The sequence below is a fragment of the Bufo bufo genome, chromosome 6 (assembly GCF_905171765.1).
Source record: "Bufo bufo chromosome 6, aBufBuf1.1, whole genome shotgun sequence".
NCBI lineage: Eukaryota > Metazoa > Chordata > Amphibia > Anura > Bufonidae > Bufo > Bufo bufo.
The window spans coordinates 308,847,466-308,872,961 of NC_053394.1; the positions used below are offsets into that span (position 1 = coordinate 308,847,466).

The 25,496-nt window shown below is 46.5% G+C and overlaps 1 protein-coding gene across 1 annotated transcript in view; it reads left to right on the forward strand.

The window, feature by feature from the left end:
• Positions 1–1,345: 1,345 nt before the first annotated feature.
• LOC121004891 (potassium channel subfamily K member 9-like) overlaps positions 1,346–25,496 on the forward strand; it is a 56,259-nt gene continuing 32,108 nt past the window's right edge. The window contains exon 1 of the mRNA XM_040437310.1: positions 1,346–1,664. Coding sequence (XP_040293244.1) covers positions 1,346–1,664 — 319 coding nt within the window. The remainder of the gene's footprint in view (positions 1,665–25,496) is intronic.

The following is a 25,496-nucleotide window of genomic DNA, read 5'->3' on the forward strand; positions in this document are numbered from 1 at the left end:
GTATTTAACCCTAGAGAAGATCACTCACCATAACGTTTCAGGGCTGCCTTGCCATACAACATCCCTCTCTGACGAACTATAGATACCAGCAGCCCTTCTTATCTTATAGCCTCCTTATCAGCTGATCTGACAACGCACAGTTGCATTTATGGAATTGTCTTTTTAATGGTGTTCTGTATTATATACTAAGCGGTTGTGTGTTTACATCCCCATCATTGCATAGTCCTTGTACCGAGCCGAAGGAGTCCTGGAGAGGGAATTGCTTTGTATGTCATTTCCATATATATTCATCGATCTAAAACATGCTATATACATGCTATAATATACAGTACATGCTATAATATACGTGCTATAATATACATGTTATAATATACGTGCTATAATACACATGCTATAATACACATGCTATAATACACATGCTATAATACACATGCTATAATACACATGCTATAATATTCATGCTATAATAAACATGCTATAATATATACGTGCTATAATATGCTATAATACACATGCTATAATATATACGTGCTATAATATGCTATAATACACATGCTATAATATATACGTGCTATAATATATACGTGCTATAATATATATGTGCTATAATATACGTGCTATAATATATACGTGCTATAATATTCATGCTATAATATACATGCTATAATATATACGTGCTATAATATGCTATAATACACATGCTATAATATATACGTGCTATAATATGCTATAATACACATGCTATAATATATACGTGCTATAATATATACGTGCTATAATATATATGTGCTATAATATACGTGCTATAATATATACGTGCTATAATATTCATGCTATAATATACATGCTATAATATATACGTGCTATAATATGCTATAATACACATGCTATAATATACGTGCTATAATATATATGTTCTATAATATACGTTCTATAATATACATGCTATAATATAAATGCTATTATGTTCTGTACAGCAAAGAATTTAATGTCCAGTGTACATTTTCCTGTATTTGCCTACAAATGTAGCAGAGCTGAGTTTGTCTCCAGATAAAATCAATTGTGATATCTTATGTGTGATTTTACATAGGACTGCGTATGAACTTACTGCCTTGCATGGTTTTGATTCACAGCGTGTCAGCACAGCATGTGACATGTCTAATTCCTCTCTGCTACATTCTAATATTACATCTTGTCATTTCTATAAGGCGTTATCGACAGTCGTGTTCGTCTCTTCCAGGTGTCACCCATGGCTTGTGGAATCGTCTGGTGACCGTGCGGTGGCGAGGTCGTAAGATGTGATCAGTGGCTGGCAGGTCCTTCCTGTGAACCTATGTCTAGTTTCATGTTCAGGTCGGGGTTGTCACTCTTCCTCCACAATATGAAGAAGCAGAATATTCGGACTCTGTCCCTCATCCTCTGCATGTTCTCCTACCTCCTGGTGGGAGCTGCAGTTTTTGATGCCTTGGAATCAGAATCTGAAAGTTCCAGAAAGAGGATCTTAGAGGAGAAGAGGACTGACCTGAAAAAGAAATATCATTTTACTGAGGAGGACTACCGAGAGATAGAGCGCGTGGTGCTGCAGTCCGAGCCCCACCGGGCGGGCAAGCAGTGGAAATTCGCTGGCTCCTTTTATTTTGCTATTACAGTCATTACTACAATAGGTAAGAGTGGCGACTGGTGAGCGCACAGCATGCACTGCCGAACTAGAAGTCAGTGTACTTATACTTGTACTATCTATCTCTCCCTCATGCTGCTTTTTCTTTCTTTCTTTCTTTCTTTCTTTCTTTCTTTCTTTCTTTCTTTCTTTCTTTCTTTCTTTCTTTCTTTCTTTCTTTCTTTCTTTCTTTCTTTCTTTCTTCTATCTGTCTAACTTATTATCTATCTATCTTCTATCTATCTTCTATCCATCTTCTGTTTCTCTTTTTTTTTTCATTCTTTCTTTTTTCCCTTCCTTTCTTCATCTATCTGTCTCACTATCTATCTATCTATCTATCTATCTATCTATCTATCTATCTATCTATTTATCTATCTCTCCCTCATGCTGCATTATTATTTGAAGAGGAAATTCCTATCTTTCCGGCTGATTGCGAGCTACATTACATAATACAGATTTCGCTTTTCAGCCTGAAAACCTTTTACCTGATGAAGCGTCTGAATTGAAAGCCTATGAAATGATTTGCGATTGCAGCCTTTCAAGTTATTTCTAGAGGTTATATCACAGGGGGAGTCAACACTTCACAAATCCTATAGCCGTGTAAAATAAACAGAGGACCTTTAAAGATAAATAAGGCAATTGCATAAATAGTCATTCCATATCGGCCTGCAGGTAGATCTTCAGGTCAGCTACAAAGTTCTCAGCAGATTTCATTTGGTTATACAAGGAATCAAACTGCTCCATGAAGAGCGCTACAGATACCAGTGGACCCCAATGCCCTGGCCTGCCGTGTGTCATTACAGTGCTGATGTCTTATATGGTAGATGTCTGTATGGACTCAGCACCCCCTATAACTACGCCCCACGCTACAGATACAAGTGGACCCCAATCCCCGGCCTGCCGTGTGTCATTACAGTGCTGATGTCTTATATGGTAGATGTCTGTATGGACTCTGCACCCCCTATAACTACGCCCCACGCTACAGATACCAGTGGACCCCAATGCCCTGGCCTGCCGTGTGTCATTACAGTGCTGATGTCTTATATGGTAGATGTCTGTATGGACTCAGCACCCCCTATAACTACGCCCCACGCTACAGATACAAGTGGACCCCAATCCCCGGCCTGCCGTGTGTCATTACAGTGCTGATGTCTTATATGGTAGATGTCTGTATGGACTCTGCACCCCCTATAACTACGCCCCACGCTACAGATACCAGTGGACCCCAATGCCCTGGCCTGCCGTGTGTCATTACAGTGCTGATGTCTTATATGGTAGATGTCTGTATGGACTCAGCACCCCCTATAACTACGCCCCACGCTCCAGATACCAGTGGACCCCAATGCCCCGGCCTGCCGTGTGTCATTACAGTGCTGACGTCTTATATGGTAGATGTCTGTGTGGACTCAGCACCCCCTATAACTACGCCCCACGCTACAGATACAAGTGGACCCCAATCCCCGGCCTGCCGTGTGTCATTACAGTGCTGATGTCTTATATGGTAGATGTAATGTGTGGACTCTGCACCCCCTATAACTACGCCCCACGCTCCAGATACCAGTGGACCCCAATGCCCGGGCCTGCCGTGTGTCATTACAGTGCTGATGTCTTATATGGTAGATGTCTGTATGGACTCAGCACCCCCTATAACTACGCCCCACGCTCCAGATACAAGTGGACCCCAATCCCCGGCCTGCCGTGTGTCATTACAGTGCTGATGTCTTATATGGTAGATGTCTGTATGGACTCAGCACCCCCTATAACTACGCCCCACGCTCCAGATACCAGTGGACCCCAATGCCCTGGCCTGCCGTGTGTCATTACAGTGCTGATGTCTTATATGGTAGATGTAATGTGTGGACTCTGCACCCCCTATAACTACGCCCCACGCTACAGATACCAGTGGACCCCAATGCCCCGGCCTGCCGTGTGTCATTACAGTGCTGATGTCTTATATGGTAGAGGTCTGTATGGACTCAGCACCCCCTATAACTACGCCCCACGCTACAGATACCAGTGGACCCCAATTCCCCGGCCTGCCGTGTGTCATTACAGTGCTGACGTCTTATATGGTAGATGTCTGTATGGACTCAGCACCCCCTATAACTACGCCCCACGCTCCAGATACCAGTGGACCCCAATGCCCCGGCCTGCAGTGTGTCATTACAGTGCTGATGTCTTATATGGTAGATGTCTGTGTGGACTCTGCACCCCCTATAACTACGCCCCACGCTACAGATACAAGTGGACCCCAATCCCCGGCCTGCCGTGTGTCATTACAGTGCTGATGTCTTATATGGTAGAGGTCTGTATGGACTCAGCACCCCCTATAACTACGCCCCACGCTACAGATACCAGTGGACCCCAATTCCCCGGCCTGCCGTGTGTCATTACAGTGCTGACGTCTTATATGGTAGATGTCTGTATGGACTCAGCACCCCCTATAACTACGCCCCACGCTCCAGATACCAGTGGACCCCAATGCCCCGGCCTGCAGTGTGTCATTACAGTGCTGATGTCTTATATGGTAGATGTCTGTATGGACTCTGCACCCCCTATAACTACGCCCCACGCTCCAGATACCAGTGGACCCCAATGCCCCGGCCTGCCGTGTGTCATTACAGTGCTGATGTCTTATATGGTAGATGTCTGTATGGACTCTGCACCCCCTATAACTACGCCCCACGCTCCAGATACCAGTGGACCCCAATGCCCCGGCCTGCCGTGTGTCATTACAGTGCTGATGTCTTATATAGTAGAGGTCTGTGTGGACTCAGCACCCCTATAACTACGCCCCACGCTACAGATACCAGTGGACCCCAATCCCCGGCCTGCAGTGTGTCATTACAGTGCTGATGTCTTATATAGTAGATGTCTGTATGGACTCTGCACCCCCTATAACTACGCCCCACGCTACAGATACAAGTGGACCCCAATGCCCCGGCCTGCTGTGTGTCATTACAGTACTGATGTCTTATATGGTAGATGTAATGTATGGACTCTGCACCCCCTATAACTACGCCCCACGCTCCAGATACCAGTGGACCCCAATGCCCGGGCCTGCAGTGTGTCATTACAGTGCTGATGTCTTATATGGTAGATGTCTGTATGGACTCTGCACCCCCTATAACTACGCCCCACGCTCCAGATACCAGTGGACCCCAATGCCCCGGCCTGCCGTGTGTCATTACAGTGCTGACGTCTTATATGGTAGATGTCTGTATGGACTCAGCACCCCCTATAACTACGCCCCACGCTCCAGATACCAGTGGACCCCAATGCCCCGGCCTGCAGTGTGTCATTACAGTGCTGATGTCTTATATGGTAGATGTCTGTATGGACTCTGCACCCCCTATAACTACGCCCCACGCTCCAGATACCAGTGGACCCCAATGCCCCGGCCTGCCGTGTGTCATTACAGTGCTGATGTCTTATATGGTAGATGTCTGTATGGACTCAGCACCCCCTATAACTACGCCCCACGCTACAGATACCAGTGGACCCCAATCCCCGGCCTGCCGTGTGTCATTACAGTGCTGATGTCTTATATGGTAGAGGTCTGTGTGGACTCAGCACCCCTATAACTACGCCCCACGCTCCAGATACCAGTGGACCCCAATGCCCCGGCCTGCCGTGTGTCATTACAGTGCTGATGTCTTATATAGTAGATGTCTGTATGGACTCTGCACCCCCTATAACTACGCCCCACGCTCTAGATACTAGTGGACCCCAATGCCCCGGCCTGCCGTGTGTCATTACAGTGCTGATGTCTTATATGGTAGATGTCTGTATGGACTCAGCACCCCCTATAACTACGCCCCACGCTACAGATACCAGTGGACCCCAATCCCCGGCCTGCCGTGTGTCATTACAGTGCTGATGTCTTATATGGTAGAGGTCTGTGTGGACTCAGCACCCCTATAACTACGCCCCACGCTCCAGATACCAGTGGACCCCAATGCCCCGGCCTGCCGTGTGTCATTACAGTGCTGATGTCTTATATAGTAGATGTCTGTATGGACTCTGCACCCCCTATAACTACGCCCCACGCTCCAGATACCAGTGGACCCCAATGCCCCGACCTGCTGTGTGTCATTACAGTACTGATGTCTTATATGGTAGATGTAATGTATGGACTCTGCACCCCCTATAACTACGCCCCACGCTGCAGATACCAGTGGACCCCAATGCCCGGGCCTGCCGTGTGTCATTACAGTGCTGATGTCTTATATGGTAGATGTCTGTATGGACTCTGCACCCCCTATAACTACGCCCCACGCTCCAGATTCTGTAAAGAGGCGCAGTTGCAGCGTATGTCGGTGATAAATCAGTGCACCTTTCCCTTTACCAGATTGTTCAGCCAAGGATGTATCCTAAAAGAAGAGAATTTTTTTTGCAATGTAACATGAATGTGACCATGGAAACAGACCATTTCTATGAAGTCCGGTGAGCCAGCTTCTCTCTGATCGTAACCTCTGAATAATGGAGCATTTATTGTTGGTACTGGCTGTGCCCAGGACTGGAGCTCTGAACGTGTCACCGTATAGATAGTGTGCCCAGGACTGGAGCTCTGAACGTGTCACCGTATAGATAGTGTGCCCAGGACTGGCGCTCTGAACATATCACTGTATAGATAGCGTGCCCAGGACTGGAGCAATGAACATGTCACCGTATAGATAGCGTGCCCAGGACTGGAGCACTAAACGTGTCACCGTATAGATAGCGTGCCCAGGACTGGAGCACTGAACGTGTCACCGTATAGATAGCGTGCCCAGGACTGGAGCTCTGAACATGTCACCGTATAGATAGCGTGCCCAGGACTGGAGCACTGAACGTGTCACCGTATAGATATTGTGCCCAGGACTGGCGCTCTGAACATGTCACTGTATAGATAGTGTGCCCAGGACTGGCGCTCTGAACATATCACTGTATAGATAGCGTGCCCAGGACTGGAGCTCTGAACATATCACTGTATAGATAGCGTGCCCAGGACTGGAGCACTGAACGTGTCACCGTATAGATAGTGTGCCCAGGACTGGAGCACTGAACGTGTCACCGTATAGATAGTGTGCCCAGGACTGGCGCACTGAACGTGTCACCGTATAGATAGCGTGCCCAGGACTGGAGCACTGAACGTGTCACCGTATAGATAGTGTGCCCAGGACTGGCGCACTGAACGTGTCACCGTATAGATAGCGTGCCCAGGACTGGAGCTCTGAACGTGTCACCGTATAGATAGTGTGCCCAGGACTGGCGCTCTGAACATATCACTGTATAGATAGCGTGCCCAGGACTGGAGCAATGAACATGTCACCGTATAGATAGCGTGCCCAGGACTGGAGCACTAAACGTGTCACCGTATAGATAGCGTGCCCAGGACTGGAGCACTGAACGTGTCACCGTATAGATAGCGTGCCCAGGACTGGAGCTCTGAACATGTCACCGTATAGATAGCGTGCCCAGGACTGGAGCACTGAACGTGTCACCGTATAGATATTGTGCCCAGGACTGGCGCTCTGAACATGTCACTGTATAGATAGTGTGCCCAGGACTGGCGCTCTGAACATATCACTGTATAGATAGCGTGCCCAGGACTGGAGCTCTGAACATATCACTGTATAGATAGCGTGCCCAGGACTGGAGCACTGAACGTGTCACCGTATAGATAGTGTGCCCAGGACTGGAGCACTGAACGTGTCACCGTATAGATAGTGTGCCCAGGACTGGCGCACTGAACGTGTCACCGTATAGATAGCGTGCCCAGGACTGGAGCACTGAACATATCACTGTATAGATAGCGTGCCCAGGACTGGCGCACTGAACGTGTCACCGTATAGATAGCGTGCCCAGGACTGGAGCACTGAACGTGTCACCGTATAGATAGTGTGCCCAGGACTGGCGCACTGAACGTGTCACCGTATAGATAGCGTGCCCAGGACTGGAGCACTGAACATATCACCGTATAGATAGTGTGCCCAGGACTGGAGCACTGAACGTGTCACCGTATAGATAGTGTGCCCAGCACTGGAGCACTGAACGTGTCACCGTATAGATAGCGTGCCCAGGACTGGAGCACTGAACGTGGCACCGTATAGATAGTGTGCCCAGGACTGGAGCACTGAACATATCACCGTATAGATAGCGTGCCCAGGACTGGAGCACTGAACATGGCACCGTATAGATAGTGTGCCCAGCACTGGAGCACTGAACGTGTCACCGTGTAGATAGTGTGCCCAGGACTGGAGCACTGAACGTGTCACCGTGTAGATAGTGTGCCCAGGACTGGAGCACTGAACGTGTCACCGTATAGATAGCGTGCCCAGGACTGGAGCACTGAACGTGTCACCGTATAGATAGCGTGCCCAGGACTGGAGCACTGAACGTGGCACCGTATAGATAGTGTGCCCAGGACTGGAGCACTGAACGTGTCACCGTATAGATAGTGTGCCCAGGACTGGAGCAATGAACATGTCACCGTATAGATAGTGTGCCCAGGACTGGAGCACTGAACGTGTCACCGTATAGATAGTGTGCCCAGGACTGGAGCACTGAACGTGTCACCGTATAGATAGTGTGCCCAGGACTGGAGCACTGAACGTGTCACCGTATAGATAGCGTGCCCAGGACTGGAGCACTGAACGTGGCACCGTATAGATAGTGTGCCCAGGACTGGAGCACTGAACGTGTCACCGTATAGATAGTGTGCCCAGGACTGGAGCACTGAACGTGTCACCGTATAGATAGTGTGCCCAGGACTGGAGCACTGAACGTGTCACCGTATAGATAGCGTGCCCAGGACTGGAGCACTGAACGTGGCACCGTATAGATAGTACTAACGTTTACCTGTTTCTAGGTATAGAAAAGACCATTTTTGTTATTCTCTTGTGACCACCTTAGAAGTCATTCCTCTCAACCATAGAGCATTCTGGGTTAAAAGAGGGGCTGCCCCTTGTTCTGGAGGACTCACCATGTCCATACTTACCAAAATTTAAAAGGTAAAAATCTAGACATTAAAGCCCTGCCTCTTAAATCACCCAGGATGTCCCACATACACCCCTTTGCGGCCTGATAAGCAAGATTGTTCCAGCAAAATCAGGACTGTTGGCGAGTATGCATGTCCATGCATTATGTTGATGACCCATTGATTTCAATGGGGAAACATGTAATGCTTGTGTTCCCCTGTGGTGGCGCTGCAGAGGAATTGAATGCTTGCTGCTGGATTCCTCTGCAGATTACAGCAGCTTTCTGAGAATCCTAGCAGTAAGAGACCCTGCGATGAGCTTATTTTCAAAGTAACCCTCTAACAAGAAGGAATTGTAAAAATGAGATAACCCCTTTAATTCTTACTGTCCTATAATTTAATTTTTTTGTGTTTAGTGTTCTGCAATTGAAGATATTAAAGGGCATCTGTCAGCAGTTTTGTACCTATGAAACTGGCTGACCTGTTACCTGTGCACTTGGCCGCTGAAGACATCTGTGATGGTCATATGTTCATATGTGCCCGCATTGCGGAGAAAAATGATGTATGTAATAATATATGCAAATGAGCTTCCAGGAGCAACGCGGGCGTTGCTGTTACACCTAGAGGCTCAGCTCTCTGCAACTGCTTTACCTTCTTCACTTTGATTGACAGGGCGAGATGGTGTAAATGTCATCACTGCCTTGCCTTGACTTCTCCTTAAGTGCAGAGGGCGCAGCAGCTGCAGAGAGAGCAGAACCTTTAAAGGGGTATTCCCATCGCTAGGATATGCCCCCATTGTCTGATAGGTGTGGGTCCCACCTCTGGGACCCGCACCTACAACGAGAACGGAGCGGGGAGAGCTGTTGCTGAAGTTTTTGAAAGTTTCCGCATCCGTATTTCCAGAGCGCGCCCCCGATCTTCCGGTCCACGGCTCCGTAAAAAAATAGAACATGTCCTGTTGTCCGCAATTGAGGACAAGAATAGGCAGTTCTATGGGGGTGCCGGCCGGGTGTATTGCGGAATCGCAATACACTACAGACGTGTGAATGGACGTCACACTTCCGCAATTCCATTTTGCGGAACGGAATTGCGGACCCATTCATTTCTATGGGGCCGCACGATGTGCGGCCCGAATCCGGAAATGCTGACCTGCAATTCCGATCCCGAAAAAAATAGAACATGTCCTATTCTTGTCCGCAATTGCGGACAAGAATAGGCATTTTCTATTAAGTGCCGGCGAAGTGCGGTCCGCAAAATGCAAAACGCACACTGCTGCTGTCCGTGTTTTGCGGATCCGCAAAACACACACCGATGTGTGAATGGACCCTTAGGCCTCTTGCACACGAACGATTTTGTTTTTCCATTTATGTTTTGTTTTTTGCGTTCTGTATACAGAACTAGGGATCGACCGATTATCGGCCGATATTGAGGATTTTGAACGTTATCGGTATCGGCATCTATTTTGCCGATATACCGATAACGTATGGGGAACACAGATCGCGCTGCTCTCAGCGCTCTCTGTGTTCCCTCCGCAGCACAGGGGAGAAGGAAGCAGTGTCTCCTCCCCCTGTGCTGCTGCTGCCGCTGCCACCAATGAGGGGATAGAACATAAGAAGAGGGGAGGGGCTGTGGCTGCTGCGCCACCAATGAAGATAAGCCTCTCATTCATTCATATACAGGAGGCGGGAGCTGGCTGCAGAATCACATAGCCGGCTCCTGACCTCTATGAGCAATAGCTGCGGTCCGCGGTAGTTAACTCCTCAGGTGCCGCGGATCGCAGCTACCGCTGATAGAGGTCGGGAGCCGGCTATGTGATTCTGCAGCCAGCTCCCGCCTCCTGTATATGAATGATCGAGAGACTTATCTTCATTGGTGGCGCAGTGCGCCCCTCCAAGCCCCCCAGTATTAATCATTGGTGGCGCAGTGCGCCCCCCACCCCAATCCCGGCCAATAGTAAAAACATTGGTGGCGCAGTGCGCCCCCTCCCCCCCCCACCCAGTATTAATCATTGGTGGCAGTGGCCACAGGATCCCCTCTCCCGTGCTCCTCCGATCGGAGCCCCAGCTGTGTAAGCCTGGGGCTCCGATCGGTTACCATGGCAGCCAGGACGCTATTGAAGCCCTGGCTGCCATGTTCAGCTCCATGCTGCTGTGTGCACTATGCACAGAGCAGCAGGGACAGTGTGAGATCCTATTCACCCTGATAGAACTATCGGCCTGAAAGTTCACAAATTATCGGTATCGGCCCTAAAAAATCAATATCGGTCGATCCCTATACAGAACTATTCATTTCAATGGATCCGCAAAAAAATAAATGGAAGGTACGCAGTATGCCTTCAGTTTCCGTATTTCCATTCCGTTCAAAGATAGAACATGTCCTATTATTGTCCGCATAACAGACAAGGATAGTACTGTTTATCAGGGGACAGCTGTTCCGTTCCGCAAAAAACGGAACGCACATGGACGTCATCCGTATTTTTTGCGGACTGCAAAATACTGAAAAAGCCATACGGTTGTGTGCAAGAGGCCTTAGAGCAGGGATGCCCAACCTGCGGCCCTCCAGCTGTTGCAAAACTACAACTCCCAGCATGCCCAGACAGCCTACACCTATCAGCTTACAGCAGGGCATGATGGGAGTTGTAGTTTTACAACAGCTGTAGGGCTGCAGGTTGAGCATCCCTGCCTTAGAGAGAAGAAAGCAAGTGTGTATGAGGGGACAGCAGGAATGTGGGTTGGGATGTAGGAGAGAAAAGTCCTTCATTAAATCTAAAGATCAAATATTTTTTATAATCAGGTTACCGAGTTGAATTACTAAACATTTTGTTTTTATTTGGAATTATATTCCCTTTTTACAGCCCTCCCATTCAAGTTGCTCTTTTATGACGTCTGTTCTACTCCAGTGCAACGAAAAGTGTGTAAGAACATCCCAATAAAGGGGTTTTCCGCTTATCTACAGTTTACGCTACTTTCACACTTGCGTTGTTGTTTTCTGGTATTGAGATCCGGCAGTGGATCTCAATACCAGAAAAAAATGGTTCCGTTTAGTCCTCATGTATTCTGAATGGAAAGAGATCTGTTCAGGATGTCTTCCGCTGCAAGCTGCGGTTTTGTGTCCGGTCATAAAGACGGAATAAAATGGATACGGCACTGAAAACAATTTAAGTCAATGGTGACGGATCCGTTTTTTTAGGAGCCTAAAAAAACGGATCCGTCACCCATTAACTTTCAATGTACAATCAGGTCCATATATATTGGGACATCGCCACAATTCTAACATTTTGGGCTCTATACACCACCACAATGGATTTGAAATGAAACGAACAAAATGTGCTTTAACTGCAGACTGTCAGCTTTAATTTGAGGGTATTTACATCCAAATCAGGTGAACGGTGCAGGAATTACAACAGTTTGCATATGTGCCTCCCACTTGTTAAGGCACCAAAAGTAATGGGACATAATAATAATCATAAATCAAACTTCCACTTTTTAATACTTGGTTGCAAATCCTTTGCAGTCAATTACAGCCTGAGGTCTGGAACGCATAGACATCACCAGACGCTGGGTTTCATCCCTGGTGATGCTCTGCCAGGCCTCTACTGCAACTGTCTTCAGTTCCTGCTTGTTCTTGGGGCATTTTCCCTTCAGTTCTGTCTTCAGCAAGTGAAATGCATGCTCAATCGGATTCAGGTCAGGTGATTGACTTGGCCATTGCATAACATTCCACTTCTTTCCCTTAAAAAACTCTTTGGTTGCTTTTGCAGTATGCTTTGGGTCATTGTCCATCTGCACTGTGAAGCGCCGTCCAATGAGTTCTGAAGCATTTGGCTGAATATGAGCAGCAGCGCTCCAGATGGCGACCAAAATGGTCGCCAATGCGACTTGAAATTTGCAGATGGCGACAAGACTTTTTAGTCTTGTCGCCATTTGCGACTGTACCGCCGCTATCCTGCGCAGCCTAAGTTCTCTTCAGTAGCACAGTGGAGAAGGAAGGAATCCCTCCCTCCCCACTGTGACGCGGCCGCCACTTCCACCAATGGGGAGATAGGAGGGGAGGAGCTGTCGCCACTGCGTCACCAATGAATGTAAAACATAAGTATAGGCAGCGGTATCACAGACCCGGCACCCGGCCACAATAACAGGGCATGCGATACGCGGCAATTAACCCCTCAGGTGCCGCAGATCGCATGCCCTGTTATTGAGGCCGGGTGCCGGGTCTGTGATACCGCTGCAGACAATTGTATAAAGGAGTTAAAGAGGACCTTTCATGGGTCCAAAGAATATGAACTTAGTAGCAGGCTGCATAGAGCGGCGCCCAGGGATCTAAGTGCACTTACTATTATTCCTGGGCGCCGCTCCGTTCGCCCGCTGTGGCCCCCAGTATTTTCAACATTCAGAACAAGGAGGAGGAGACGCCAGTGTCTCTCCTTCTCCATGACAGCAGCGCTGTCCAATCGCAGCACAGAGCTCAGATCCAGGGAGAAAAAAAACTCCCTCGCTCTGAGCTCTGATTGGACAGCGCTGCTGTCATGGAGACGGAGAGACACTGGCGTCTCCTCCTCCTTGCTCTGAATGTTGAAAATACTGGGGGCCACAGCGGGCGAACGGAGCGGCGCCCAGGAATAATAGTAAGTGCACTTAGATCCCTGGGCGCCGCTCTATGCTATTTGCGGGCCGCAGCACAGGCACGGGTCACACACGTTCGTGTGAACTCTGCCTAAGTCCTGGGTTTCCATTACAAAACACCCTAGTTTAAACAAAACTACATATATTAGGTATTGTCATGTCTGGAAAAACCCAAACTTTGCAACTATCGTGGTATTTATCCCACACGGTAAACGGCATAAAAAAAAAAACTAACAAATCATCTGGCGCCAAAATAATTGATTAAAAAGCAGTAAAAAAATTGTACTTACCCAAACAGGTGTACCAATGAAAACTCAATCTGCCAAAAAAAGCAAGCCTTCACACAGCTCCATTGATGGAAAAATAAAACCTTATGTTTCTTTGAATGCGGGGACACAAAAACTAAAAAAAACATTAATTTGGTATTGCCATAATTTTAATCACAGAGAGACTGTACTTTTGCTGTTTAATCTGCAAGATGAATGCCATAAAAAAAAACTCTGCATGCAGCTCTGTTGATACAAAAATAAAAAATAAATTAAGGATTTTGGAATGTGATGTTGAAAAAAAACAAAACAAAAAAAATAGTTGGGAGATGGTAATTGGGGCCCAAAGTAGGCCATAATACAAAACTGTGTTTTAAAAGTGGACGTCTCCCTATGACTGCTGTCCATTTGAAGGTCATAAGAGATGAGCGAATTTCTCGATTTGGCCGGTTCGCCAAATTTTTCAAAAAAATTTGGTTCGATCCGAATTTATTCGCGGCGAATTTCATAAAAAAACGGCTATTTCCTGGCTGCACAGAGCATTTATAGTGGTGTAGAACACTGTACCTTGCAGTAACACGCATAGGGAGTCTGCTGTGGTAGTGAAATAATACTGTGAGTCAGTATGACATGCAGATGACAGGTGCAGTCCTTTTACACCGTCATCAGCTGATTCCACATAGATGTCTACAGAACCTGTTCTATTAAACGCTTATACAAGTGGAGCCCCCCGACAGAGTGGAGAGGGTGTCAGCAGTAAGTTTGTGTTGACGTCACTGATTATTTTGCCCTTTCTCTGATCCGTCAGAACAATAACCCACAAAAAACTGCTGAACGGCAAATATATTTTACTTTTGCCACTAATACGCGACAAAAAGGGCTGTCATTTTCTCACTTCACCACACAACAGCTAATAAGTCCCCTTTTCCACTAATACAAGCCAAAAAATGCTTTAGAACATATAACTGCACCGCACATGGGCAAATAAGACGTAGAAATTTTTCCTTGTAATAAACCATGTTTCTGTCACGCCCTGCCCTGTGAGTGATCTGAGAAGATCTGTCAGACTTGCTGCACCTTAATTTATATGACACATTGCTTTGTTGTGGCTTTGGGCAGGATCCCACCCCCTCACAGGTTTTGCTCATTAGTTTGTTAGTGATGCTATTTATTCCTGCCTCTCACTATAGCCCTTGCGGTTTATAGTTTCTACTGGAGTTCGCTGCTGGTGTTTTGTGGATCTCCTGCTCCCAGTTAGTCTTCAGATAGGTCCTCCTTCCTTCCCTTCTGTTGTTTGTACGGGCTAGGCCTAGCACTGTCCCTAGCGCCTGCTGATGTCTCTCCCTGCACTAAGTACACTGGAAAATGGCAGAATCCAAGATGGCTGAGGCTATTTATAGGGCTGTGACATCACAGGGCTGGCTGGCTGATTGGCTGCATGCATGGCATTGTGGTTGATCCCACCTTCCCAAAGTTCCTTGCTACATGTCCTCACACATGCAGCAGCCATTTTAGGAAAAAATGTGATTCGTTACCACAAAGCGTGATGAAATTTGGATTCGGTGCAAATCAAATTTCTCCTGAAATTCGGATCGAATTCCACTTCGTCAACTTCGATTAGCTCATCTCTAGTCATAATGGGGGTCCCTCTCAGGACCTCCCTTTCTTTGGCAGAATGGAAAGCCTAGGGATATGTGCAGCTGGCTGCACCTTCCCTTTATAGGTGCATATATTTTACATTATTCAAGCCGGCACCTGGATCTGAATACATTTTGTAATTGCATGCAATAAAAAAATTGGTATAGCAACTGAGTTATTCAGTAAAATGACACCCCCTCTGAGCTGTGACAGGGAGAGAACTGTAGCAGAAAGGACATGCCTAGTGAACTGTGAAAGGGAGAGAGCTGTAGCTTGAAATAAATCTGGCAGAGCAATTAGTATAATGAATGGGGAGATCTCTGGCGCAAAATGAAGTAGAGGGCTGATTCTAGCTCTGTTAGAAAAAGATTAACTTTCATCCTTATCTCTGAACTCCTGACAGCTCTTAAACACTTATCATAGTTAAATTATTATCAAGCTGATAAGAATATTGTTTATGAGCTGTCAGGAGTTCAAAGATAAAGGTTAGAGATCGAGCCTTCAGAGCAGCTCCCTAACAGATTCAGTGTCAGACAGAGCAATAATCTGTAGATGTAGTGAATGCTGTAGCGGAAAAACTGTTGATAATTTTTAATAAACACCAATTGAAAACAGATTTGTAGTTAAAAATCGGTAAAAATATATGATAAAAAATGCCCCAAAGGTGGTCAAAGCCTTCAATCAGTAGAACGCTCACTTTTTTAAAGCGAACCTTTCACCTGCATTTCACTTAATAAACTATCAAAAGTACCTTATAGATCATCCTCATTGTGTTAGCACACGGTCTTGTCCCGCTTTTCTGCCATGTATATGCATGAAAAATTTGCCTTATAAAGTACTCTTCTCCAGCTCCACAAGTCACGTTAGAAGTCAAGGGGGTAGCCCTTCCTTCACTCCAGGCTGTAACTCCCCTGCCCTAACCCCGCCTCTATGCAGTCTAATTGACACCCGGCTCAGTCGCCGGGACCGCGCTTGTACAGGCGGCGCATGCGCCGTCGGACTCAAGCGCGATCCTGTAACTGAATCGCGCATGCGCCGTCCCCGATGCCTGCCTGTCCTCTTCCTCACGCGCTCGCGGGGACGGCATCGGTGACGGCGCATGCGCGATTCAGTTACAGGATCGCGCTTGAGTCTGACGGCGCATGCGCCGCCTGTACAAGCGCGGTCCCGTTGACTGAGCCGGGTGTCAATTAGACTGCATAGAGGCGGGGTTAGGGCAGGGGAGTTACAGCCTGGAGTGAAGGAAGGGCTACCCCCTTGACTTCTAACGTGACTTGTGGAGCTGGAGAAGAGTACTTTATAAGGCAAATTTTTCATGCATATACATGGCAGAAAAGCGGGACAAGACCGTGTGCTAACACAATGAGGATGATCTATAAGGTACTTTTGATAGTTTATTAAGTGAAATGCAGGTGAAAGGTTCGCTTTAAGCTTGTTTCCTGTTGATGAGCCGTTGAATGCTGTGACACAATGTACATATGTAAAACATGAAAATGTCCAGGGGGTGTACAAGTACCTCTTAGAGGAATAGACAGCTGAATAGATGAAGTAGGTATCGTACATTTTGCCTGTGGTAATCTCGCCTTTTCTGTGCAGACATGGACTAATTTGGGTAATATCTTCCTGAAAGTCACATCTTTCGTACTTGTCCATTTTTTTTTTTCGTGCTCCCAAAATATCTTTCTATGGTCCCATCTGCTTAATTTCTTTCTGTACTTGACATAACCTCAAAATGGCTCAGTGATGTAGACCAATCGCCCACTGCTATGTGGAGATGTCAGAGGGTAACTGCAGACTTATTTTTGGACATACAAAGTATTGTGGAATTGCTGAAAGAATCGTTTTCTTCTGATGTGCACCGCGACACTCATAAAATGGTTATTGCTGCATTTTTGGTTCTGTCAACACCCTTAACCCCTTAGTAACCAGCCTGTTTTGGGCCTTACTGACCAAGCCTTTGTTTTTTACGGGACAAGTTTTAGTTCTTTATGGCGCCATTTTTGGGTACACAACTTTCTGATTAACTTTTTATTAACTCTTTCTTGGAGGGAGATGGGAAAAACAGCAAGACTGCGTTTTTACGTTATAAATTTTACGACATGAATTTTTCGGTATAAATAACATAATATCTTCTCAGGGTCAGTACAATTACAGTGATACCAAATACATATAGTTTTTTTTACGTTTTACTACTTTTTTGCAATAAAACTGCTTTTTTTTTATAGAAAAAAATGTTTTTGCATTGCCGTTTCCCAAGACCCATAACTTTTTTATTTTTCTTTCTATGGAGTTGTGTGAGGGCTTGATTTTTGCTGGTCAACTTGTATTTTTCATTGGTATCATTTTGGAATAAATAGCGCTTTTTGATCGCTTGTTATTATTATTTTTCGGTGGCAACTAAGAATAAATTAGCAATTCTGTCTTTTAATTTTTTTTACGGTGTTCACCGTAGGGGATAATTTATGTGATATTTACGTAGTCCGGGTCGTTACAGACGTGGCAATACCAAACAGTGCTCCAGACAAAAAAAAATGACCAGGAGCCATTGGCTCCTAAACTACAAAATTTAGGAGCCAAATTACATTTTTTTTGTCGCCAAATTTAAAATGTATATAGTAAAAAAAAAAAAAGGACTTTGAGAAGATGAGACGCAGGTGACAGTAGTGACCCAGCACTACATATAGGAAAAAACAGCACCACATGCCTCTCACATCCAGGGACATCTTCTGGGGGACAAGGTGACTAAAAATGGCGAATTGCGTGGTTTAGAGTTTTTTTTTATGTTACAGCCTTCACTGAGCGGGAATATTTTTTTATATTTTAATAGCTCACACTTTTTGGGACGTGGCGATATGTAATATGTTTATTCTTTATTGTTTGTAAATTTTATATGTAAAACTGGTAAGGGGGCCATTTAAACTTTTAGTATTTTGGCGTTTTTTGGTTTTTTTAAACTTTTTATTTAACAACCATTTATTCCCTTAGGGACTAGAACCTGGATCTTTTCATCCCTTGTGCTATTCACCCTGATAGATCTCTAAGGCTACTTTCACACTTGCGTTGTTCTTTTCCGGCATAGAGTTCCGTCACAGGGGCTCTATACCGGAAAAGAACTGATCAGGTATGTCCCCATGCATTCTGAATGGAGAGTAATCCGTTCAGTTTGCATCAGTATGTCTTCAGTTCAGTCGTTTTGACTGATCAGGCAAAAGAGAAAACCGTAGCATGCTACGGTTTTATCTCCGGCTAAAAAAACTGAAGACTTGCCTGAATGCCGGATCAGGCATTTTTTCCCATAGGAATGTATTAGTGCCGGATCCGGCATTCAGAATACCGGAATGCCGGATCCGTCCTTCCGGTATGCGCATGCGCAGACTGAAAAAAAGGTGAAAAAATAAATGCCGGATCCGTTTTTGCCGGATGACACCGGAAAAACGGATCCGGCATTTCAATGCATTTTTTCGACTGATCAGGCATTTTTAAGACTGATCAGGATCCTGATCAGTCTTACTAATGCCATCAGTTAGCATACATTTTGCCTGATCCGGCAGGCAGTTCCGGCGACGGAACTGCTTGCCGGATCTCTCTGCCGCAAGTGTGAAAGTAGCCTAACACATCTCCCTGCTGCCCTGTGCTCTGTACACAGCAGCAGGGAGCTGAACATGGCAGCCAGGGCTTCAGTAGCGTCCTGGCTGCCATGGTAACGACGACGACTTGTGGCCAGTGATAATGGGGGGGGGGGGAGAGAGGCTTTGGGGGGGGGGCGCACTGCACCACCAATAAATGTAATTAAAAAGAGGACCTTTCGTGGGTCCAAAGAATATGAACTTAGTAGCAGGCTGCATAGAGCGGCGCCCAGGGATCTAAGTGCACTTACTATTATACCTGGGCGCCGCTCTGTTCACCCGCTGTGGCCCCCGGTATTTTCAACATTCAGATCAAGGAGGAGGAGACGCCAGTGTCTCGCCTTCTCCCTGACAGCAGCGCTGTCCAATCACAGCGCAGAGCTCAGAGCCAGGGAGGTTTTTTTTTCTCCCTGGCTCTGAGCTCTGCGCTGTGATTGGACAGCGCTGCTGTCAGGGAGAAGGAGAGACACTGGTGTCTCCTCCTCCTTGCTCTGAATGTTGAAAATACCGGGGGCCACAGCGGACGAACGGAGCGGCGCCCAGGAATAATAGCAAGTGCACTTAGATCCCTGGGCGCCGCTCTATGCAGCTTGCTACTAATTCTTTGGACCCACGAAAGGTCTTCTTTAACGCCTTTATACAATTGTCTGCAGCAGTATCACAGACCCGGCACCCGGCCTCAATAACAGGGCATGCGATCTGTGGCACCTGAATGAGGGGTTAATTGCCGCGTATCGCATGCCCTGTTATTGTGGCCGGGTGCCGGGTCTGTGATACCGCTGCCTATACTTTATGTTTTACATTCATTGGTGGCGCAGTGGCGACAGCTCCTCCCCTCCTCCTCCCCTACTATCTCCCTATTGGTGGTAGTGGTGGCCGCGTCACAGTGGGGAGGGAGGGACTCCTTCCTTCTCCACTGTGCTGTGCTACTCAAGAGAACTTAGGCTGCGCAGGATCGCGGCAGTACAGTCGCAAATGGCGACAAGACTAAAAAGTCTTGTTGCCATCTGCAAATTTTAAGGCGCATTGGCGACCGCTTTGGTCGCCATCTGGAGCCCTGCCAAACATGTGGGGGAGATTTTTTCTTTTATTTTTCTTTCATTTTTTTTCATTGAAAAGTGTATTTTCAATGGAAAAAAAGCGTAATGTATTTTATTTTTTTTACCACTTAATAGTCCCACAAGAGGACTATGACATTCAGTATTTTGATTGCTTTTAAAATGCAATGCACTATTCCTATAGTGCATTGCATTTTAATGGCAATGCTATTCTAACATTGACCAGCTGGAAATTACTGAAGGCTGGTCTGGGACCAACATCAGACCCCTGCCAGCCTTCACACACATCGGCACGCCGCGATCGCATTTGGGGGGTGTCGATGGGAGACAGAGGGAGTCCGCTTCCTCTGTCAGCATTTTACTTGCGGCGGGCGCTTTGCACAGCCACTATGCTCTGACTAAGGCCTCTTTCACACACGCGTTGCGGGAAAATGTGCGGGTGCGTTGCGGGAACACCTGTGATTTTTCCGCGCGAGTGCAAAACATTGTAATGCGTTTTGCACTCGCGTGAGAAAAATCACGCATGTTTGGTACCCAAACCCGAACTTCTTCACAGAAGTTCGGGCTTGGGATCGGTGTTCTGTAGATTGTATTATTTTCCCTTATAACATGGTTATAAGGGAAAATAATAGCATTCTGAATACAGAATGCTTAGTAGGTGATCAATTGAGGGTTAAAAAAAAATAAAAAAATTAACTCACCTTCGCCTCTTGTTCGCGTAGTTCCCGGTCTCTTCTTTACTTCTTTAATGATGAGCTGTGGGCTAAAGGACCTTTGGTGACGTCAGATCACATGCTCCAATCACATGGTCCATCACCGTGGTGATGGACCATGTGATTGGAGCATGTGATCTGACGTCACCACAGGTCCTAGCCGGTAGTTCATCATTAAAGAAGTAAAGAAGAGACCGGGAACTACGCGAACAAGAGGAGAAGGTGAGTTAATTTTTTTTATTTTTTTTTAACCCTCAATTGATCACCTACTAAGCATTCTGTATTCAGAATGCTATTATTTTCCCTTATAACCATGTTATAAGGGAAAATAATACAGTAAATAGACTGTCACCTAGCAACCATGCGTGAAAATCGCACCGCATCCGCACTTGCTTGCGGATGCTTGTGATTTTCACGCAACCCCATTTACTTCTATGGGGCCTGCGTTGCGTGAAAAACGCAGAATATAAAGCATGCTGCGATTTTCACGCAACGCACAAGTGATGCGTGAAAATCACCGCTCATGTGAACAGCCCCATAGAAATGAATGGGTCGGTATTCAGTGCGGGTGCAATGCGTTCACCTCACGCATCGCATCCGCGCGGAATACTCGCCTGTGTGAAAGGGGCCTAAGGCTTTAAGGCCTCAGTGCATTTCCCAGTAATGATCCGAGCAGACACAGCTGGGATTGCCTTAGGCTGGGGAAAGTGATGCACTGGACTGTGGGGAGGGATTGGCATATGCCAGTATCAACCTACTTGCCACTCTATTAGAATCCAGCCCATGAAATCTGAAACAACATATCTATGTGGATTCTAGATGAGATATACACCCCCTCCAGTACTTTACCGCGCATACTGTTACACTCAGACTTGCACACGAACATTGCATACGACGGGTCCGTAATACACGGGCACCGGCCCGTTTGTACTCTGCATCACGGATGAGGACCCATACACTTGAATGGGTCCGCAATCACGGAGATGCGGAACGGACGCAAGGATCGGAACCCCACGGAAGGAGTACAGAGTGCTTCCATGGTGTTTCTGTCCGTGCCTCCGCACCGCAAATAAATAGAACTTTTTCTACAATTTTTTATTTTTTTTGCTGTGCGGATGGATCACGGACCCATTCAAGTTGAATGGGTCTCGATTTATCCCGGCCGCCGCTCGGTGCAAGAGGCCTAATACTGTGATGTCTGAGGAAATGAAACTTAAAGGCTAGGGACAACTTTTGGGGCAATTTTTAAAGTTATTGCCTACTAAATGATTCCACTTATTTTGGCCTCAAATCATTTTTCAAGTTGGTGTTTATTAAAGGGGTTCAGCTCTCACACCATTTTTAATTTCGACCAGGCAGCTCCCCTGATGTTAGCATTGGAGCATTTCATGCTCTGATGCTCTCCTTTGCCTAGCCCTGAATTGGGCAGGGCAAAGGCATTTTATGAGGTGTCGGTGACGTACCGGCCTCTCCATAAGGACTGCTGGGTGGAGGCTTCTGCCCAGTAGTGTGCCCGGTGGCATAATGGGTAAAACGTCTAGGGCAGCGCTAAAGGCCATCCTTCAGAGTCGGTGACGTCACTGAGAACACTGCTGGGCGTAAGCCTCCGCCCAGCAGTGTGTTATAAACATAACAACCCTTGCCCTGTGTGATACAGCGTGATACATGTCCAGGTTCAGCTCTTTTAAAGGGTAAGGCTACACGTTGTTTGTGTCCGTTACGTTTTTTTTGCGGATAGGATGCGGACCCATTCATTTCAATGGGTCCGCAAAAAATGCAGACAGCACACAGTGTGCTGTCCGGATCAGTATGTCCGTTCCGTAGCCCCGCAAAAAAATAGAACATGTCCTATTGTCAGTTTTAGGCATTGTTACAATGGATCCGCAAAAAAAACGGATGGCATACGGATGTCATTTTTTTTCAGGCTCTCCTTAGTAACACAGTTAGAGCTTTTCAAGAAGACTCTTTAAACTGAAAGGAGAGTTACACTTTAAACATTTAAATTAGTTTTCCCTCTACAACTTTCAGGTTCACTGCTCTCTAGAGTCTAGATGATTGCTTCTACTTCTCAGTGATTCCCTTGGGCAGCAGTTCTAATGGCTCAATTTGTAGCCGTTTTCTGTAGTTCCCTGACAGTTCCTAAACACTCATTGCTAATTTATGGTGAAACTGATAAGGGTGCTGCCCCACATCTCATAAATGCTACGTTTTGGATGCAGAAACAGTTTTTTTGCTGCATCCAAAACACAGCACTGCCGCAAACATGTTGCAGCACCCTAACCCTCAGTTCAGACCTGAGCGTTTTACAGCGCGTTCCTACGCGCTGTAAAACGCTCAACAAGGAGAAACCAATGCTTCCCTATGGGAATGGTTCTCACCTGGGCGTTTTACAGCGCGTACGATCGCGCTGTAAAACGCCCGACGCTCAAACAAGTACATGAGCGTTTTTTTGGGCGTTTGTCGCGCGTTCCCGTACATAGACTTTCGGGAACGCGCGACAATGTGTGTTCACTTGTCTCTGTATGCGCGCTTGTAAACGCCCGTACAATCGTGCATACAGAGCGCTCCTTTCAGAACGCTCTTGTGTGAACCCAGCGTTAGATCATGATCTGTCAGGGAACTAGAGATAAAGGCTACAGATTGAGCAGTAAAAGCTGCTCTCTGACGGATTCACTAAGAAGCAGGGAAATTGAAAGCTGTAGGGGAAAAACTGTTGAAGACCAATTGGAAAAAATAATTTTTTGCCCAAAATATGTAAAATGCAATAACCGAAAATACCCCCAAAGGTGTCCATAGCCTTTAACGTGTAACTGTCATTCTTTTTTTATTTGTGTAATGTGTAGGGGCAGTGATACTGACCATTCTTGTAATATACTTTAATACTGAAATTGTACATTTTTTTTAGAAAAATAGCTGTAAAGTGGCCCATTTTGAGCCCTAGCGACGCTCCTCTGTCTTCTGTTTACATAACACAGTCAGTGCTGAGCAAGTCTCCACCGTTATGTAATCAGAAGACAGAGGAGCGTCGCTAGGGCTCAAAATGGGCCACTTTACAGCTATTTTTCTAATAAAAATGTACAATTTCAGTATTAAAGTATATTACAAGAATGGTCAGTATCACTGCCCCTACACATTACACAAATAAAAAAAAGAATGATTGTTACACTTTCTGTAAATATAGTTTCCTGATATGCAACTACAGCTATGACCTATGGGTCCGTCAGCCCTGTAAGGAGCAGATCTTTTATGGGTTTTATGCCTTAAGTGATCGATGTGCCAGACACAGTTTTAAGGCAAATGAATGAGCAGGGATTTCTCATAGTCCTGGTGTATCTGATCATCTTAATGGGGCATCACATTCTCTGCCAGTCTGTGGTACAGTACGTAACACATGTCACTTAGTATAATGTTAGCTGGACTGGACACCATATTAGAGAATGACCTTTGTCAGCCCTGTGATAAAATGGTGAGTCACTGGAATCAGATCTGAAGGATATTTTTATATGAGCCGGGTTTTTCATGCAAGGACTTCACAGAAATGATTTTAGCTGACAGAATCTACAATAATGACACATACAAGCCCACAATCAGGCGCATGAAGTTGGCATCCTAACTGGGTCATGGCAGGACCTTGTATGAACTAACATAGAGGGAAAGTGGCGGCATTGCCTAAGGTAACTAATGTGTCCCCCCCTCCTCCGTTTTAATGTTTGGTGGGGGTCTCCTATCCTGATAAGCGTTACTGTGGTAAAATTTGTTTCTGTCTGAATGACCAAAATGAACCACATTTCGAGGCATGCCTTTTTATAGGGGTTTTATCATGACAACAATGGATCGATAGGGGAAATGTGTCTGATCGTCGGGGCCCCCTGCCGTGCACTAGAACGGGATCCTGTGCTACCCTGTTTGAATGGAGCGATGGACACACATGTGCTATATGGGGTTGCTGGAGATAGCCGACTGCAAGCTTTCAGCTGTCTCTGCCGCCCCATAGAGTTGAAGAAGTGGTGGACGCACATGCATGTCTGCCTCTTCATTCAAAAGGGGAGCATGGGCCCCTGTTCTAGTGTTCGGCGGGGGCCCCAGCGGTGTAGATCACACATCTCCTTAAAGGGGTTATCCAACCCCTATAGTGTCTCCCCAAAGGCCTGGGCCCCTCACACAGATTGTACTTACCATGCTCCCGGCATGCTCGTTTCTGATCCCCTCATGGATGCCGCTGCATCTCCCTGTCACGCGGATCAAAACGTCTAGCGGCGGGGGTAATCAGCCAATAGCGGACCACAACAGGAACGAGCCTCCCTAGCCTCGCGGGTGACGCTAGGGAGGCTCATTCCCGTTGCGGCCTGCTATTGGCTGCTCCCCCCACTCGCCGGAGGTTTTCATCCGCGCGATGGGTATATGCAGCAGTGGCCGTGCAGGCATCAGAAGCTAGGCAAGTGACGGGGAGCGAGGTAAGTACAACCTCTGTGTGAAGGGCCCAGGGAATTGTGGAGGCATTATAGGGGTTGGATAACCCCTTTAATGTAAAATAGGGTGAAGTGAAACCGTTGGAAAGGTCCACCAGATGGCCCAGGCTGTATGGGGCCCAGCAGAAGCTGTCTAAATCTCAATCTGGTAATAGAGTAGATCACTCACTGCTCGGGACCATTAGCCCATGAGGTAGCCATACACTTTAGATGTATGAGCGCCCATGTTTATTTCAGTGTACAGCAGTCCCAACTCCCATGGCAACCAAAGATCAGACATGTTAGAATCCAACATGCTCCATCCCTTTTTGCTTCAACAGCCGCCATGGGTCAGCGTCAGGTTTGGCCAAATTTGTACCCAAATAGACATACAGTAATAAGCAGATCAGAGATGTGAGTGCTGCAGGTCTCATTCTTAGCACCTATGTCGGCCCTGCATGATTAGTCATCACAAGGTTTTCTGTCCCTTATGTTCCATCATTTGTC